Here is a 15,875-nt window from a genome sequence, read left to right on the forward strand (position 1 = left end):
AAATAATACCATTGCATTAGACATTAGATCGGATGGCTGATGTGACAACTATTTTAAAAGGTATAATGTAAATATTTCAAGAAATTATAAAAAAAAAAATGAGAAAAAAAATATAATTAGGACTTAATCCTAGAACCTCTAACAAACATTATAAACTGAATACCAACTTAGAGAACCTATAACATTGATATAAAAATTGCAGAAATTTAAATAAATAAATGTAGTACATAGAGGTACACGGCGTTTAATTATTTAGTTAGTGGTAAATAGCGGTATATGACATTTACTTTAGAATTTTCGATCCGTGCATCGCACGGGCTAAAATTTAGTTTTAATATAAAAAAAAGATTATTTAAATTGAATATTTTGACAACGTATTTACGAAAATATCCCCTTAATATACATTGCTCGCCAATCATGGAGAGGGCGGAGAAAAATAACACAATTTAAATGAAGATAAAAAATAAATAAAAAGAAGAAGATAATGAAGGTGAGTTCGATTCTGAACTCCCATTCTTTCCTCTTTGGCAAAAGTTGCCCGAAAATAAAATTTTGTATTTTTGGGTTCATCATCTTCTCGCCCATGTCTTCTCATCCCAAACCCTAGTTTCAGTTCTTCGTCCACCATCCTCCGGCGCCTCCCTATTTCCGGCCCTTTTCTCCTCCTTTCGCCGCCTCCGTCTTCGACGCCTCCGGATCTTTCCCGTTTTCCGCATCCTTATCTCCTTCACGACTATCTACGCTGCTGATCTTTTGGTACTTTCTCTCTCCTCTCAAATTTGATTTTTAAAATAACGAGCTTGATTTTCCTTCAATTCAATGGATTTTTCTGTAAATTTTAACGGGAATAGATTGAATTATAGTGGGTACTAATATTTTGCTCTTTTTCGTTTTTTGAAGTTCGATTTGTTGTTTCATAGTTTCTTCGCTGCTTTTTTTTCTTCTTCTGATCTCTTCTTTAACAATTCGATATAAGTTCGACAATCTTGCGAGAAATTGTTAAATTCTAAATCTTTTTACTTTAGTAACGCTGCATTAGAGTAGGATTAAGTATTTAATTGGTGAAAAATTATTGTTTTTGATGGGATGACCCCAAGGAAGTTTGTGGGTTGACGAATCATTATTCTTTTTGAGTGTTCTCTTAGTGTGTATTTTTTGTTAGTGACAGTGTTCAAAGGATCCCTGAGTTCACCGGGTTTGGACCGCACGGAACCTGAACACGAGTTAGGTTGTACTGGTTGTAGTTGTATATGTATTTAGTGCTCTTTTAGTAATTCATGTTCTTTTGATGAATTGCGTTTCTTAATTTTTATCCAGCTAACATGTTAAATAGAAAAGAATTAAACTTTTGAATATCTCAATTATGGAAAACTCTCATCCTTTCATGGCACTAGATTGACACCATCAGGACACAATTGGCTTTCACACAACAATGATTACTGTGGTCTTTGCTGTTTTTAGAGTTATGGGTTGCTTCATGTAGTTATTCTATTTAGTACAAGTAATGCAGTTCAATGAATTATGAGTTCTGATCAAGAGTGTCACACTCATTTCTGAATGATGAATACAAATTACAAAATTAGGTTACGCTTCTAATTTGAGCAGAAAGTGCATGTGTACACGAATCAATGTGTTTTTTTGGTGTTTGCGTTGTGTGTATGAAAAGATTTATGTTGAAATTTCATGTTTATAAGAGAATTGTGGGGGGGGGGGTGTGGAGAATTGGAAAGCCTAATTCATGTTTACTTTTATGGATTACTAGAGCTTCATCACACTAGGATCACATTTGGGTTGATCTAACCCTTTCTCTTTTTCCCTCAGAGAGTATTGCTGGAAGATTTGATATGGCCAGTTTGGCTTCCGGAGATTCCTCACAGATTGGAGCTCCGGAAGTGGGGTCACTCAGATCACCTCAAGAGAAGCCTGAGGATGGTGGTCGATGGTACTTTTCTAGGAAGGAAATTGAAGAGGATTCACCATCTAGACGTGAAAGTATTGACCTGAAAAAGGAAACATACTTGCGCAAGTCATACTGCACCTTTCTACAAGATTTAGGAATGAGACTCAAAGTGTGAGTTCTGGCTGTTTTTAGCTGTTTTGATCAAGTGATAATCATTTCTTGCCGTATGTTTCTTAATCATGATAAAGTTTAACTGTGTTCAGACTATGAAATTTTCCTGGCGTTATCTGTCTATCAATAATCATCTTTGTTTACTGTTGTGATTTGTAAATCTGGATGTTACTTGGTTTAGACGCTGACCTGAAGAAAGGAATGTAGACGTGGACATTTGCCTCTTATCCCCTCCCCTCTTACTTGTAAGAGGCCTTTATAAAAACAGTTGAAGTGACTGCAAATAATTATTAGGTCTTATGGTATAATGGGGGGGGGGGGTGTCTCTTAGTAGAACATTCGAATCTGATAGGACTTCCTAGAAGATATAGATAAGCAGTTAGGTCAGGATTGTGGTGCTTGCCTTTATGATTTATCAACCAGAAAGTTATCCTTATTATTTTAAAAGAAGTCCTGAGGCAGCAGAACCGTAGGCAAGCCTGTTTTTTGTATCAATGAATGCATTTGAATTCTCAACTTATGAAGAAGCCTGCCTTGACCATGAACCAATTGACTTGGAGTTTCCTTCTTATCCTCCTATTCAAATGCTTCCTCTGTTGTTTTGTTTATTTGGACCTTTATAGTTATACCACGAGATCATTTGGTTTATTGAGTTATAGCCTTCGTGGTCTGTTGATGACTTCATGTTATGGGAGAATAATTTATCCATCTTATAATTGTTAAGGTACATGATATATGGAAGAAACTGCGAGTTCTAATTTTAACGATGCAAAGTTAAACTAATTTAGATTATGAATGTTGCAATGTTCAATTGATAAGGACGGTGTATTCAAGGACATGAGATTGATTCATGAGAATGCTTGTAATAGGTCATGGACTTCCATCCAATTTCATAGAAATGGATTATTACTGAAGAGTTACCCTCTAGATTTTCCGTACCCTTTTGGTTTATGTGCTATTTTTCTTTGAGGACAGGGGGTAATCACTGTCATCAATTTGATTTAACCCGTTGCCCATCATGTCCTTGTGGCAATGTAAGTCGGGCATGTCATAGGCCAGGGCCATTCATCGATTTCGTATACATGGATTATTGTTGAGGTGCCCCCCCCACCCCACACAAAGATTATCCATACCCCCGTTTTTTGATATTCTTCTCTAAGGACAATTGGTAATCAATGCCATCAATTTGATTTTACCCCATTGCCCACCACGGTCTGGTGGCGATATAACCCTCCGTAGTACCCTACCATGTACTGTATGCTCCTCATTGCATGCTGTCTGTACCTCCTCCTGATGTTCTCTCATTTCCAGCCTTTTACACTTTGCTCACTTGTGTAAAAGCTTCTTTTGGTGTTATACCGGGGTTAGTTTTTGATATGGAGATGAATGTGAAGGCTCATACACAGAAGGCAGTGTGATAAGCCCTTTGCACGTTTTTTAGTTATTTTTTGTTCTTTATATGGAACTTTTGGGTACTGAAACTGAGAGAAATATGGGGTTGAATCGAGGGCCATCTTGTGTTCCGAGCATCCTAGGTATAGATAGGGGGAGGGACATGTCTACTAGTTGCCTATTTATCCCTACCAGAAGATATATTTTCTCTTTGCTACCATTCTGGGCCTTCTCTATTATGATACCTTGTTGAGGCTATATATTCTAATAGGCAGTGTGGTGAATAATTCCTGTGCAAAATTATGTTGGAGTTTCTATGTGATTGTTTGTGGTAATACTATTCTTTAATGTCATGCGATTTTCTTTGTTGACTTCCATTACCATTTGCCACCTACACAACCCATCACCATTCTGTTATTTATGACCTTGGATAGAGTGGGTAGATTACTTAGGAAACAGAATTCTGATACAACCTTTGGTTGTTTCTTTCTAGCCATTTAGTCTTTTAAGGGGCAAATGAGACTTCTGAGAATTCATCTTTTTTCATCCTATCCATCTGATGATTGTATTATGGGAATACGGAGTTGTATTCTGAAACGAGCAGTAATTGTCAATATGTAGACAATAGTTCTTATTTTAATTTTATTGCTCAAGAAAACTATTTAATGCTAGAAATGGAAGAGAGATTACTTTGATTTTAAGGAATAATAGTTCTGACTAATGGGCATTAAAAGATATTCCGATGTTTTATAATGGGAGTAGAGCATTGTGAACTGTGAAGTGCACCAATTATATTGCAATCCACTAGATCCTAGCCGGACCTTTTATCAGCAGTTTTGAGAAACAAAATTTAATTTAATTGTTTTCTTGACTTGTTTCCCTTGTTGCTGCTGCCGTCACTATTCTCTAATTCCATTGAAGTTCTGTCATTAAAAATTAATCAAATTGGAGTTGTATAGAGGTTTTCTGCTATTGTGTTGTGTAAATTCTGTTCCTTTTCTCTGTTATTTTGCTGACTTGGTTTGGGTGCATCGAACTAGGTACTAATAAGGGCGTTCTTTGATGTGCTCTACATGTTACCTCCTTGAATATACATGTAGTAATCCTTGGTGACTTGAGGTTTTGTGGTTTTTTCCGTTTTGTCTATACTCTCTTTTGTGTAATTTCCTTGAGTTGTTCATGCCGAGGGAGGCCCATGTGATAAAAAGACGGTTTGAAAGTTGATGTTACCATGTAGTAAACATGTGATAAAATGATGATTCCAATGATACTACCCTGTAATACACGCCTATTCTGAAAATCTGTATAAAATATAACAAGAACGTAAAGTTGATGTCTTACCATCTTAACCATTAACTAATAATGCTTTCTGACCGGGTGATTGCTCAATTGTACTAATTATTTTTTCAAGTTGTTTGTATGTTATTGCTAAATTCCTCTAAGAAATTTACTCCCTGTGTTTTCTAAAGCACCAGTTTCCTAAAGTGGATGTTTTTAAACAAGTGCACCATTTCTATTTTTGGAAACTTTCTAACAGTACTTGTCATTCTTTTCTCCTACCATATTCTCCACTCCCAATTATATTGAATTTCTCTCTATTTCATGGTCCTACCACATACTCACACCATCAATTTTTACAATAAATGAAATTTTCACTATCCTTTTCCTACTCACCCATTCCCCACTTGCATATTATATTACATTTCATGCTCCTACCACAAACATCAATTTTTACAATAAATGAAATTCTCACTGTCCTTTTCCTATTCACCCACTTACCCCACTCTCATATTATATTAAATTTAAACTCAAACTTCTAACACTACATGACGGTCAAACTGATGCACTTATTAAAAAACGGAGGGAGTACAATACAAATTAATATTATTATGAAATAACTTATATACATTATGGTTTGAACAATTATGTACTACCTCCATTTTCTTGAGTTCTATGGTAGCAACAAAATCCAAGAACTCAAAATTGGGACCACCGGACCACCAAGTTGGTATTTTTACATGTAGAAGGAGAGATATAGAGAGCAAGCGAATTATTAAATATGATTGGGTCCTAAAAAGTGAGGTAGGAGATGATAAAATATGAATAAAAAGTTTGACATAAATGGAATAAAGTAAAAGTGAGTAGAACTTAATATAACACCTTAAAACAGAAAGTGAGTAGAATTTAGGAAAACCGGAGTGAGAAGTTTTTTTGACACATCATAAAATAAGATCTTAAATTTAATATTCAGTAGTTAACGTACATCTTTGGATTATGATGCACAGGACATTAGGTAATTAAACAGGATGATGAGCGATGTTGAAAAGGATGCAATATAGTAACATGTGTAACAGAAAGACAAAACTGCATATCTAACATGTGTAAACAATATAGTAATATGATATTCGCAATAGCAACCCAGCACTCTGAGCTACACACTATTTATAATTTTAAAGATGTTTGGTAAACTGCTCCTTATCCATTCCTCTGAAGCAAAAGTGACTGGTGTTTTTGACGCTGGGAAAGTAGGTCCAAGTCCCAGACCCCTACTAAGTCTATTATCTTTTTCTTTTAACGCAGGGAAGTTATCTTAGAAAGTTTTGTCTGCCTCTTATTTTCATAGTTTGCTTATATTATATTAATGTATTCTGATTTGTCTTTATAATAATTTCATCCAAGGAAAGAGTAGGGGTTTGTTCCTGAGGTGACTATTGACTTATAATCTCTGATGCGCGGAAACACACTGTTGGCCTGACATTGGCTTCAAAATGTTAGAAAGGTCCAGAAACGTGTTTCGAAACAAGCTGAATTGCTGAAACTTTTTTTGGGGGGTGGGAAAACTCCTGCCTAAACATATGATACGCCCTATCTCGAATAAAACTCACTCATTTTCAATTTAATAGTACCCTCAACAATCTCGTGCTCTCTTAAGAAAGGATATTGATTCTCTGGCACAAATTGCTGGGGACGACCACTCTGGCATTAACTTGCATCTCCGATCACCCCCCATCCCCCTCCGGGAATTCAGCTCTTGCTCAATTATGTCTAGGAATTCGTATTGCATTCCCGAGGAAGCGAGGGTATGGAACTAGTGTTGATTGTCTCTCTTTCTTGACAATTGTCTGGTCCTCTTGCATTTACATAATGACTGAATTTTAGATTCATCCTCGTCTCTGGCCTACTCTTTGCTATCTTCCTCATTTCTCCTCTTTGTGGTTTGATTTGAAAGTAGAAGAGGCAGGAAGGAGATAGAATATTTGAGAGAGAAAAGAAGGTAGATTTGGTTTAAAAGAAGGTTTTATTATTAATTTTCTAATCAAGGTTTGTAGAGGAGTTAATTGGACCTTTTTCTTTTACTTTCCTCACATCAGTACCTGTTTCTTTTTTAATGAAATTGCTTTTCTAGACTTGGATGCAAGAATTGGTGAACTGGTGTAAGGCAGGTCAGTCTGAGTTTAGGAGAAAAAAGAAGCATAATTTTGAAGGTTAAATCCACCTTATTTTCAAATGGACTATCCGAGGAGCAACTACTAAACAGATTTAATTATCAGTCTCTAGTACATTAGATTGTGTAGCACAGGTCAGACTTTAGAATAGGAAACTTCTAGAGTAATGTCACCAACCCTTTCTACAGTATAGCTTAGCTATCCGATAATACAACTGCATTTTCTTTTCTTTTTTTTTTTCCTTTTTTTTTGTAAGTAATAGCTCTATTGATGATAATCATCAGAAGGGATACAAACTCAACCAAAGCAATAAAACAAAAACCCCAGCAGCCTTAAATCACACCTTTTGGGAAGGGTTTTCTTAGGTAACTAGCCACTATACATATTTCATCACACATCAGAGCATCTACATTTCTACAAGACCCTCGAAAGACTATACTTCTAAATGAGCACTTTAACATTAACACAACTTTTCTTGGAAAATTATAGCATTCCTATCAAGCCACATCTGATACACCTACTATGGGAAAGCATTAACATGAGGTGGTTGCTTGCAGTTTTCTTCTTAGCATTTTACCGAGAATAAACACTTCATCCTTCAGTCCTTTAGGGAGTCTCTGAATCTGCAACAGCGTAAGCACCTTCTGCCAAATAGCTACAGAAAGTTGCACAGAAATAAATGCTGAGCTGATTTACATAGAACCGTCCCTTAACTGGATGAAGAAGATTTTTCAGGTATACAAGGGCTTATAGTCTAGGCCTCTAGGAAGGTCCTTTTCATACCTTAGTTTTATAAAAGCGTGCATTACGGCTTGCACCTTTTTATTGTTAGACGCGGCCACCTACAAAAGGCGTGCACCTAGTGCGCCTCAACGCGCCTTTTCCCAGGGGCAAGGCACTGCATCTCTGTAGGAGATTTGCCTAGCTGCTAATGTGTTGCTTTGTTTTTAAAACCCAAAATATAGTGCTCCCCAACGGACAGAAAGTCTTCTGGGTAGACTAGAGGAAAGAGAAAATCCAAATCCCAAAATCACATGCATTATCAGTTGACCTGATGAGAGAAAAACCCCAATCCCTTCGCTGACCTCTGTTCACAGGTTATCCCTTCTCTTCTATAATCTTTCTTCTGTCTTCTACCATCTCTCTTCTTCCTTCCTCTTTCTTTTGTCTTTGATCGTTTTTCTCTCTTCTTTCCTACTTTTTGTGTCTCTTTCGATCCGAAATTTCAACATCAATTATGTAAATATAATTTTTAAATTTATTTTCTTTTACCCTTTTTTATTCAGTCACTAAAGAAACTGAATAGTGAGGGCAGACTGGACAATTTGACAGTGAGGACAGAGTTGACAGTGACTAAAGATTGAAGAGTCGCATGAATCTCTCCCCATTATTCCCTCTGTTTTATTGTAAAGGTTTTCAGTTTTATGAAAATTACTGTTGTGTACTCTTCTGTGACCAAAAAACCACAAATAAAATCGCCACAAAAGGGGAGCGCCGCTCCTAGGCTCCAGAACCATTTGCGCCTTAGCGCGCTTCACACACCTTTTAAAACTACTAATTTTCATACCTCCCCCCGTTTCAAGGGAAGGAACACTTGAAAATGTGTTTTCTTGCAAGCGGTTGACCATTATAAGAATTGAACCTGGGTGAAACTGATGCACCCACGTGGGAACTGTTAACAAGTCCTGTTAATTCTCCATGCTACTGATTTTAGAATGTTGTGATTAATGTAGCAAGATTGTATGGGTGCATTTTTTTTATGTATCCAGGTTTGTTTCCAAGATGTGGTATAGCTAAGAAATAATGAACCTCATATGTTAAGTTATGTTGAAATTTATCATTACTCAATGCCTCTAAGAAAGCCTGTCCAGGGACAGTGTTAAGGGAGTATATAATTGTACTATTGCGAAGAGGCTCTTCTAAGATTACCTCCATAAATGCATAGGCTGTTTCAGTTAGGTAAAAAAAAGCAAATTCATTACCCTATCTCTTCACAACATATAGGAATCAAGAGGTCAACCCAGTAGAGACATTTGATTTAATGCATTAATAATCAGAAGCTGAAAATCTAACTTACCTGCACACTGATCTTTAGTATCTTACAGTATAATAACTGTGGTTTTTATGAATACAGGAGAAGGGAAATTTGATAGATTCCGAGGATGTTTAATTCATCTTAAAAGTTGCTTAAGGTTCATTTTGTTTCGTGTTTGCTGTGCTTTGGATTGGGTTATGAGTCCTGGGAGACTCAAAGGACCAATGAGGATAGTCGTAGGAGGAACAAGTGTCTGCTGATATTATTTGTTTTAAAGAATTGTGTAGTTTTATGTCCTAGCCTTCTAGGTATAGATTCTCATTATAATTATTACCACCTGAATGAAGAATTTTTTGTGGTTGTTGGTATCAGTTTAAGTTTTGACTATTTTCGAATCTGCAGAAAATTGAATTAGGGTATGACAGTTTTGTATGTTACTTGCTGTGTAGTGTTTTTAGATTTTTATGTCATTGATATAGGCTTCAGTAGTAAGTTCATTTTCTTTTCTTTTGTCAATGCAGACCTCAGGTAACAATTGCTACAGCAATTATTTTCTGTCACCGGTTTTATCTCCGTCAGTCCCATGCCAAGAATGATAGAAGGGTATGCACAGGCTCCAGCGAACTTTTTCTTCTTCCTTCTGGTGGTTTGTTTAAGATTACAAGTGGCCGATAAAATATGTTTTTTTATGTCACTTATTTCGTGGAGCCCACTCTAACTTAGATTGTCATGTGCTGCAGACTATTGCCACGGCTTGTATGTTTCTTGCTGGAAAGGTTGAAGAAACCCCGCGTCCATTGAAAGATGTCATCCTTGTTTCTTATGAAATAATTCATAAAAAGGATCCTGCTGCAATTCAAAAGATTAAACAAAAAGTACCGTAAATCACTGTTGGTTTTATTTTTTTCCTTTCTTTTTCTTGTTTGCAAAAGTTCTTTGTTTTCTTTCATGTTTGCCTTCTTTTGTTTGCTAGTGCCGCCCAGTTTCTGTTGTCTTCCTGTTAGATTTTAGAATCAAATATTTATATTTCAGCAAGATGTATGCATATTAAATACTGAAAAGGGGGTCTTCTTTGGAAAAGAATGCAAAGGACCTCCACAGACATTGCTGCTATAGGCTACAATTTTTTATAGTATTACTTCGTCCCACATATTAAAGATGAAGCAAAAACATTCTTGTGAATGTTTTTCGTCTTTCAATTTCCTTGTGGTTCTTTTTTTATCTTACTTCCATTATCGTGGTTCTCATCTTCCTGATATCTTGGACTGCATGGATGAAAATGAAAAATCTTGCTGTATGTTTGAGTAACATGTATTCTGTATGTTTGAGTAAGAAATGAATGATTGATTAAAGGGCCACGGGAAAAGATAGGTAGAAATAGTACTTTGAGTGAGACAGATAATCAGTTTGTTCTTGTACGATCTCTATTGTCGTAGATATTGTAGCTTCTTATGTCCTATGTTTCTTTCCTTTTCTCTTAAAGGGAATTATTTTTACTTATTAGTATCTGAAAGCTGCATAACTGAGCTACTTTCAGTATGACTTTGTGTGAATGTTTTGATATATTTATGTTTGATTTAATATGCAGGATGTGTATGAACAACAAAAAGAACTAATTTTATTGGGAGAAAGGGTTGTACTTGCAACTCTCGGCTTTGATCTGAATGTGCAACATCCATATAAACCTCTTGTTGAGGCTATAAAGAAATTCAAGGTTGCACAGAATGCCCTTGCTCAGGTTGCATGGAATTTTGTCAATGATGGGTATGATGCATATGAAAATCTTGTAATATGACATGAAGATCTTTCCTCCAAACCCATAATTGACACTTAAATTGGCCATGTAGGCTGCGGACATCTCTTTGCTTGCAATTTAAGCCCCATCACATAGCAGCAGGTGCCATCTTCCTTGCTGCCAAATTCCTTAAAGTCAAACTTCCTTCAGATGGCGAGAAGGTCTGGTGGCAAGAGTTTGATGTCACCCCACGCCAATTAGAGGGTTGGTCCTTTAATTTAAGAGCTCGCTATGGAATCATTGTAGCCAATAGTTGTTTCTTGTAATCTGTTTTTATCCTATCATTAGTTATCTTTCTTTGCCTCGTCCAATGCCAGGAGAGCTTACTAGCTGCAGATACTTCTTATACGTGTAAGAAATTATTCCGATCGCCGTATTCATCTTCATTGTTCTACTTTTGCAGAGGTTAGCAATCAAATGTTGGAACTGTATGAACAAAACAGAGCACCACAAAACCAAGGTAGTGAAGCTGAAGGTAGCGTAGCAGGAGGGGCTACTAACCGACCAACGTCAAGAACTTCAACTGAAGAGCAAGTACCAAATAACAATACTTCTCAAGCTGTAGCTACCACTAAACCCGGAACCTTGAAACCACCAAATGCTCAGCAATTGCCTGATCTTTCAAGCAAACAAACTGGACCCTCTAGAGGATCCCATAATCGGAGTAATGACTATGGGAACTCAGATCACAAAACCCTTGGAGAACCCAGACCTGTGGAGCCCTTGGCTTACCCAGAAAATTTGGGCGACGATCAAAATATGAGAACTGGCCCAGAGTGGAATAGTAGTGAAGATAGTAAAGAAAAGAATATTGGGGGAAATAGAGCAAGAGATGGGGGAGATTCGAAAGAAAAATACCATGACAATAATGTAGAATTCAAAGAAGCTGGTCAAACCCAATCTCCATCTGAAATGATTGAGAAAATAGATACAAACAAGTTGAAGGAACTACGTGAAAAGAGAAGGAAGTCCAGAGGAGATGTGATTAGGAAGAAAGACTCGATGGATGAGTATGATCCTATTGTGAAAGAGCTGGAAGAGGGGGTTGAATTAGCTGCTGCTGAGAGTGAGAAAATAAAGCAGGAAAAAAAGCAGAATTGGGTGCAGCCCTCTTCCCGGCTAGATAATGACAGCTCCCACCATAGCAAGAATCTTGAGACTTCTGGAGATCGACACCATATGGGCTTAAAGAGTCAGCAGTTACATGGACTCGATATTGAGAATGTAGAAGAAGGTGAGGTGTCTGCGTTAGATGATTCTGGCTGGGATTATCAATCACCTAAGCCAAATGATCGAAAAAGGAAGGCTGGGAGCCCACCTGACAAAACAAGTGATGGAAAAAGATGGCCAGGGGATTTTTCTGAAGAGAAAAACAGGATCGGCCGCCTTGGCTATCCTGATAGGGATCACAAAAGGCATGTACAGGAAAATCATGCCTGAAGCTGTTTGTCTTTCTATGAAGCAAATTTGGGTTGTTAGCTGCCTACATATTGTTTGTAGTAGAGCACAATGCAGCTTCATGATTAAAATATAGGTACGCCCAGAATGACATATATTTGGTGCTTCTATGAGTTACTTTGTTACTTAGAGGTTCAGCGAGCTTTCATTTGTGTTAAAGGGAGAAACAAAAACAAGGGAATTTATTCTGATGAGTCAAAATTTTGCTTTCCATTTATATGACTTGACTACTATTTTCCTTACCCCTTTCGATTGGATTACATGTAGTTCACTACGTTAATGGTGACAACTGGGTCTAGTTGGATTGTGTGCCTCCTTTGGAGGAAGCTTGCTAATGAGTAATGGGACTAGTGATCCATGGTAGAATTGTAGTAACTAGTCAATTTAGTGAACTGTATTATTACATGTAACATGATGGGCATCAATTCGAATTTCATAATTGGATATTTGCATCAGTCCAACTGTAGTTCCTAATTTCTATTTTCCTGGCCTTGATGGCTTGATGTGAAATCAGAGGCTTTTTTCCTCTAGATAATGAATATACGTGTGACCTATACTTGCTGCCTTCAGATTTGACTGTTTGTAGACTTTGTAGGACTGCTAGGTAGCTCTGTATATCTTCTTTGATCTGTTGAATTCCTTTCTTCTTTGAATTCCTTTCTTCTTTTTTATAGAACTCTAGGTTATCATCTTTCAAAGCTTAGCGTTAAACTATATTTTTCAAGAGATACTCTGCTGATTCGAATCTACAATACTACGTCCACGTCATGAAGAGGTTTTGGTGATTTTTCTAAAAGATGCAAGATTTACATTTTTTTTTATTGTCGAGTATTTTATACCTTTGGAAAACAACCTTTTTTTTGTGTTCCTCAGGAGCACAGTACAAATATAGCGTCCCCCATCCTAAAATCATGTTCCCAATACAGATTCACACGGCATAGCTGTACACCCTGCCTAACATGAATATCCTCCATCAGTCTATTAGGCAAGGCGTGTGATCAAAAGTGCTGACCTGTAGTCTTTAATTGCTTCAGACTGTGTTTCCATAGCCCAAAAAATATTGCAATCCCTAATGAAGCTCAGGAACTGTGCATTGGTGGCTTCAAAGGAAATTTCATAATTGCTTTGGTGACTTCAAGGGTTTCCTTTATCCCATTCGGTAAACTTCAGTTGCTCCTGCTGGCTTGCTCATAGGACTATAGGAGTGTCGGCTGTCCTGGATCAATTTGAAGTAAAAAGAGCTATTAAGATTTTCTTCTGCAGAGGCTTCATTTCATTATTAGTTTAGCACAAATGGCGTCCTTAGAATGGGAGAACCGTGGTTTTCCCATCTTGTAGTTAGGCGTCTTTTGAAATACTTCTGATCCCACTCTTTGGGAATTGTTTCTGGGAAAAGAAGGGAACCATCTGAATGATTAGGTACTTAGGTTAGGATTTCTATTTGACTGTGATATTCGTAGGACTCTTAATTTTTAAACTTCCATAATTCATTCTCATAATACGTTCTGAACTGAAGTAACCCAGATTGAACCTTGTCAGAATCACCCGTTCAGTAATATAGCAATGCATTATGAATTTTGAAGGTGTCTACTTCGCTTATCTTTATTTATTTGCATTTTGGCTAGTTATGAATATGGATGTGGATCTGCTAATTTGACTTCGTTGTAAGTATCTGGCAGTTAACTCCTAGGTTGATAATTACTTCTAGTAAGTGATTTATATTGTCACTTGTGTTGCACTTGTTCATTTCAATGACTATGTTAATCCAAGTTTCGAGTCTTTATCTTTGTTGTCATCTCAACTTTTGGGTGACCTACTTGTGCTCATCAATTTGTGGTATATTTGGTGTTGCCATGCTGCTGCTTTTATTGATTGATTTTGTCTGCTGGCAAACTTTTTAACTATAGTTATCAATTTAGCCCTGTTTTACCGAAATTCGGCAATCATACTCCACCCTACATGCTACCAAGGATTACCTGGGTTGTTGTCTGCTTTTCTGATTCCAGTGACGCTGCACTCTTGCGACTGCAGCATGTAGAGCTGTTCATATTATTTTTATTGCGGCCAGTTGTTTTGCGCTAGAGTTGGGCCTGGTTAGCATAATCCAAGCCTCACTGCTGATGGTTGGATTTCTTGTATAAACCAAGGAAGAAGAAGCCTCTCAGCCTGTTATGCTCAGGTAGAGCATGTGAGCAGGGAAATGTTAAGGGTGAACGTGGAGGAAGGGGCACCCAGGTGCGTCATAGATGCTCCGGGTGATGGATGTCACTCCAGCCTGCTCTCCCTCTGTAAGAAGCCAAGTAAAGGCCTGCTTATAATCTTATATCTCAGCCAAACCTTTTATATTTATCTTCTTTTTTCCCGGAGTAGCACTTGGACAATGGACATGCTTGGACTGTGTCTAGTTTTCATTCTTATCTTCTGGTTCATCTGATTATTTGAAGTATGCTTTTCTTTCTCCTGTTGTTACTACCGTTATATAGTTTTACTCAGTCGTTGCTCATTGACAACGTGGAAGGGACCCCCAACAGAGTTGTTTGTACATCTATTTTTTTGTGTTTGTGAAAGCCAGTTTTATGGATAAATATTGAATCGGTTTGTGAAGGATGTGTGTAAATTTTGTGTGTTCAATGGGAACTCGTTCTGGTGCTTTAAGTTGTTTCGTTAGAGATTTTACTTCTTTTGTGAAAGCAATTTGGTTGTGTTGTGTTGTGTTGTCTTTTCTTCCTGGCCGAGTGTATGTAAGACATTGATGTTGTTAGAAAGGTTTTAAAGGTGGTTTTAGAGTGAGTAAAAGTCTATAAATGTGTGCTGTTGGTCAAAGATTTGATTAAATGTTCATTTCCCAGTTAGGAATGCCCGAAGATTGGTGAAGCAGTGCATAGAGCTGTTTCCTTGGCAAAGAGGACTGGGCTCATGAGCAAATTTCAGTTTTATTCTGTTGATGTTGTATGTAACTTACACCTGCAGAATTAACCTGTAAGCAGGTTTGGTTTTCTGGCATTATCTGATACGATGCTGGACAACATTTCAATTGTTCATGGGAATCAAATTTTGTACTCTCTCTCTATCTGTTGTGATTTGATTTTAATAAAACTATATTTTCTGGGTTTAATGATATTCACATTATTCCCTAGTATAGGTATAGCATCTGTTTTGGTATATAGGATATTTATATAAACAAATGGGTATAACTGAACAAGATTTTACCATGGGTATTATTAGATGTTTTTCAGTGTTCAGTATGGTATTGGTGGCCATGCTAATTAGAGCATAGAAGTGCTTTTAAAGTGTGCTGAAATCATTTGTCAATTTATGGAGGATTGAGTATGATAATTATCTTTTTAATTTTTGAAACTAACCAAGGTCGACTTGAATTTCATTTAACCATCAGTTGTGGACTTGTGGGAAGTGAATAAAGGATATTCAATGCGTTTTTTTATTGCACTTTCAATACTGTTAACAATTAGTATAACAGCCGTGTATATTATTTGGTAATTCTTTGGTAAGAAAATAAGATGATGACATTATTTGCATAATCATCGTCATAGATGGTTCCCCTAAATATTTGTTATTAGAAAACTTAGTGACGGTAAACTGGTTGAAACGCCTTCCAATTGGTATCTTCCCACAAAGTGGGTTGAAGTTGACATCCAATGTTTGCAACGGCAACTGTCC

At 37.0% G+C, this 15,875-nt stretch overlaps 1 protein-coding gene across 3 annotated transcripts; it reads left to right on the top strand.

The window, feature by feature from the left end:
* Positions 1-479: 479 nt before the first annotated feature.
* On the top strand, positions 480-15,312 carry LOC110775764 (cyclin-T1-3). 3 transcript variants are annotated; one of them, XR_008930346.1, is made up of 9 exons: positions 492-756; positions 1,822-2,071; positions 9,466-9,547; positions 9,685-9,819; positions 10,533-10,708; positions 10,792-10,943; positions 11,143-12,273; positions 14,204-14,497; positions 15,047-15,312. XR_008930346.1 is itself a non-coding variant. In XM_021980367.2 (7 exons), exons 2-7 carry the CDS (start codon positions 1,845-1,847, stop codon positions 12,177-12,179), a joined length of 1,809 nt encoding a protein of 602 aa, XP_021836059.2. In that variant the 5' UTR covers positions 492-756; positions 1,822-1,844; the 3' UTR covers positions 12,180-12,652. The 3 variants fall into 3 exon arrangements, 1 of the variants encoding a protein (XP_021836059.2); XR_002529873.2 differs by lacking the exon at positions 14,204-14,497 and having other exon boundaries at positions 480-756; XM_021980367.2 differs by lacking the exons at positions 14,204-14,497; positions 15,047-15,312 and having other exon boundaries at positions 11,143-12,652.
* The last annotated feature ends 563 nt before the right edge of the window (positions 15,313-15,875 follow it).

This window comes from Spinacia oleracea, chromosome 3 (assembly GCF_020520425.1).
Source record: "Spinacia oleracea cultivar Varoflay chromosome 3, BTI_SOV_V1, whole genome shotgun sequence".
NCBI classification, from domain to species: Eukaryota; Viridiplantae; Streptophyta; class Magnoliopsida; order Caryophyllales; family Amaranthaceae; genus Spinacia; species Spinacia oleracea.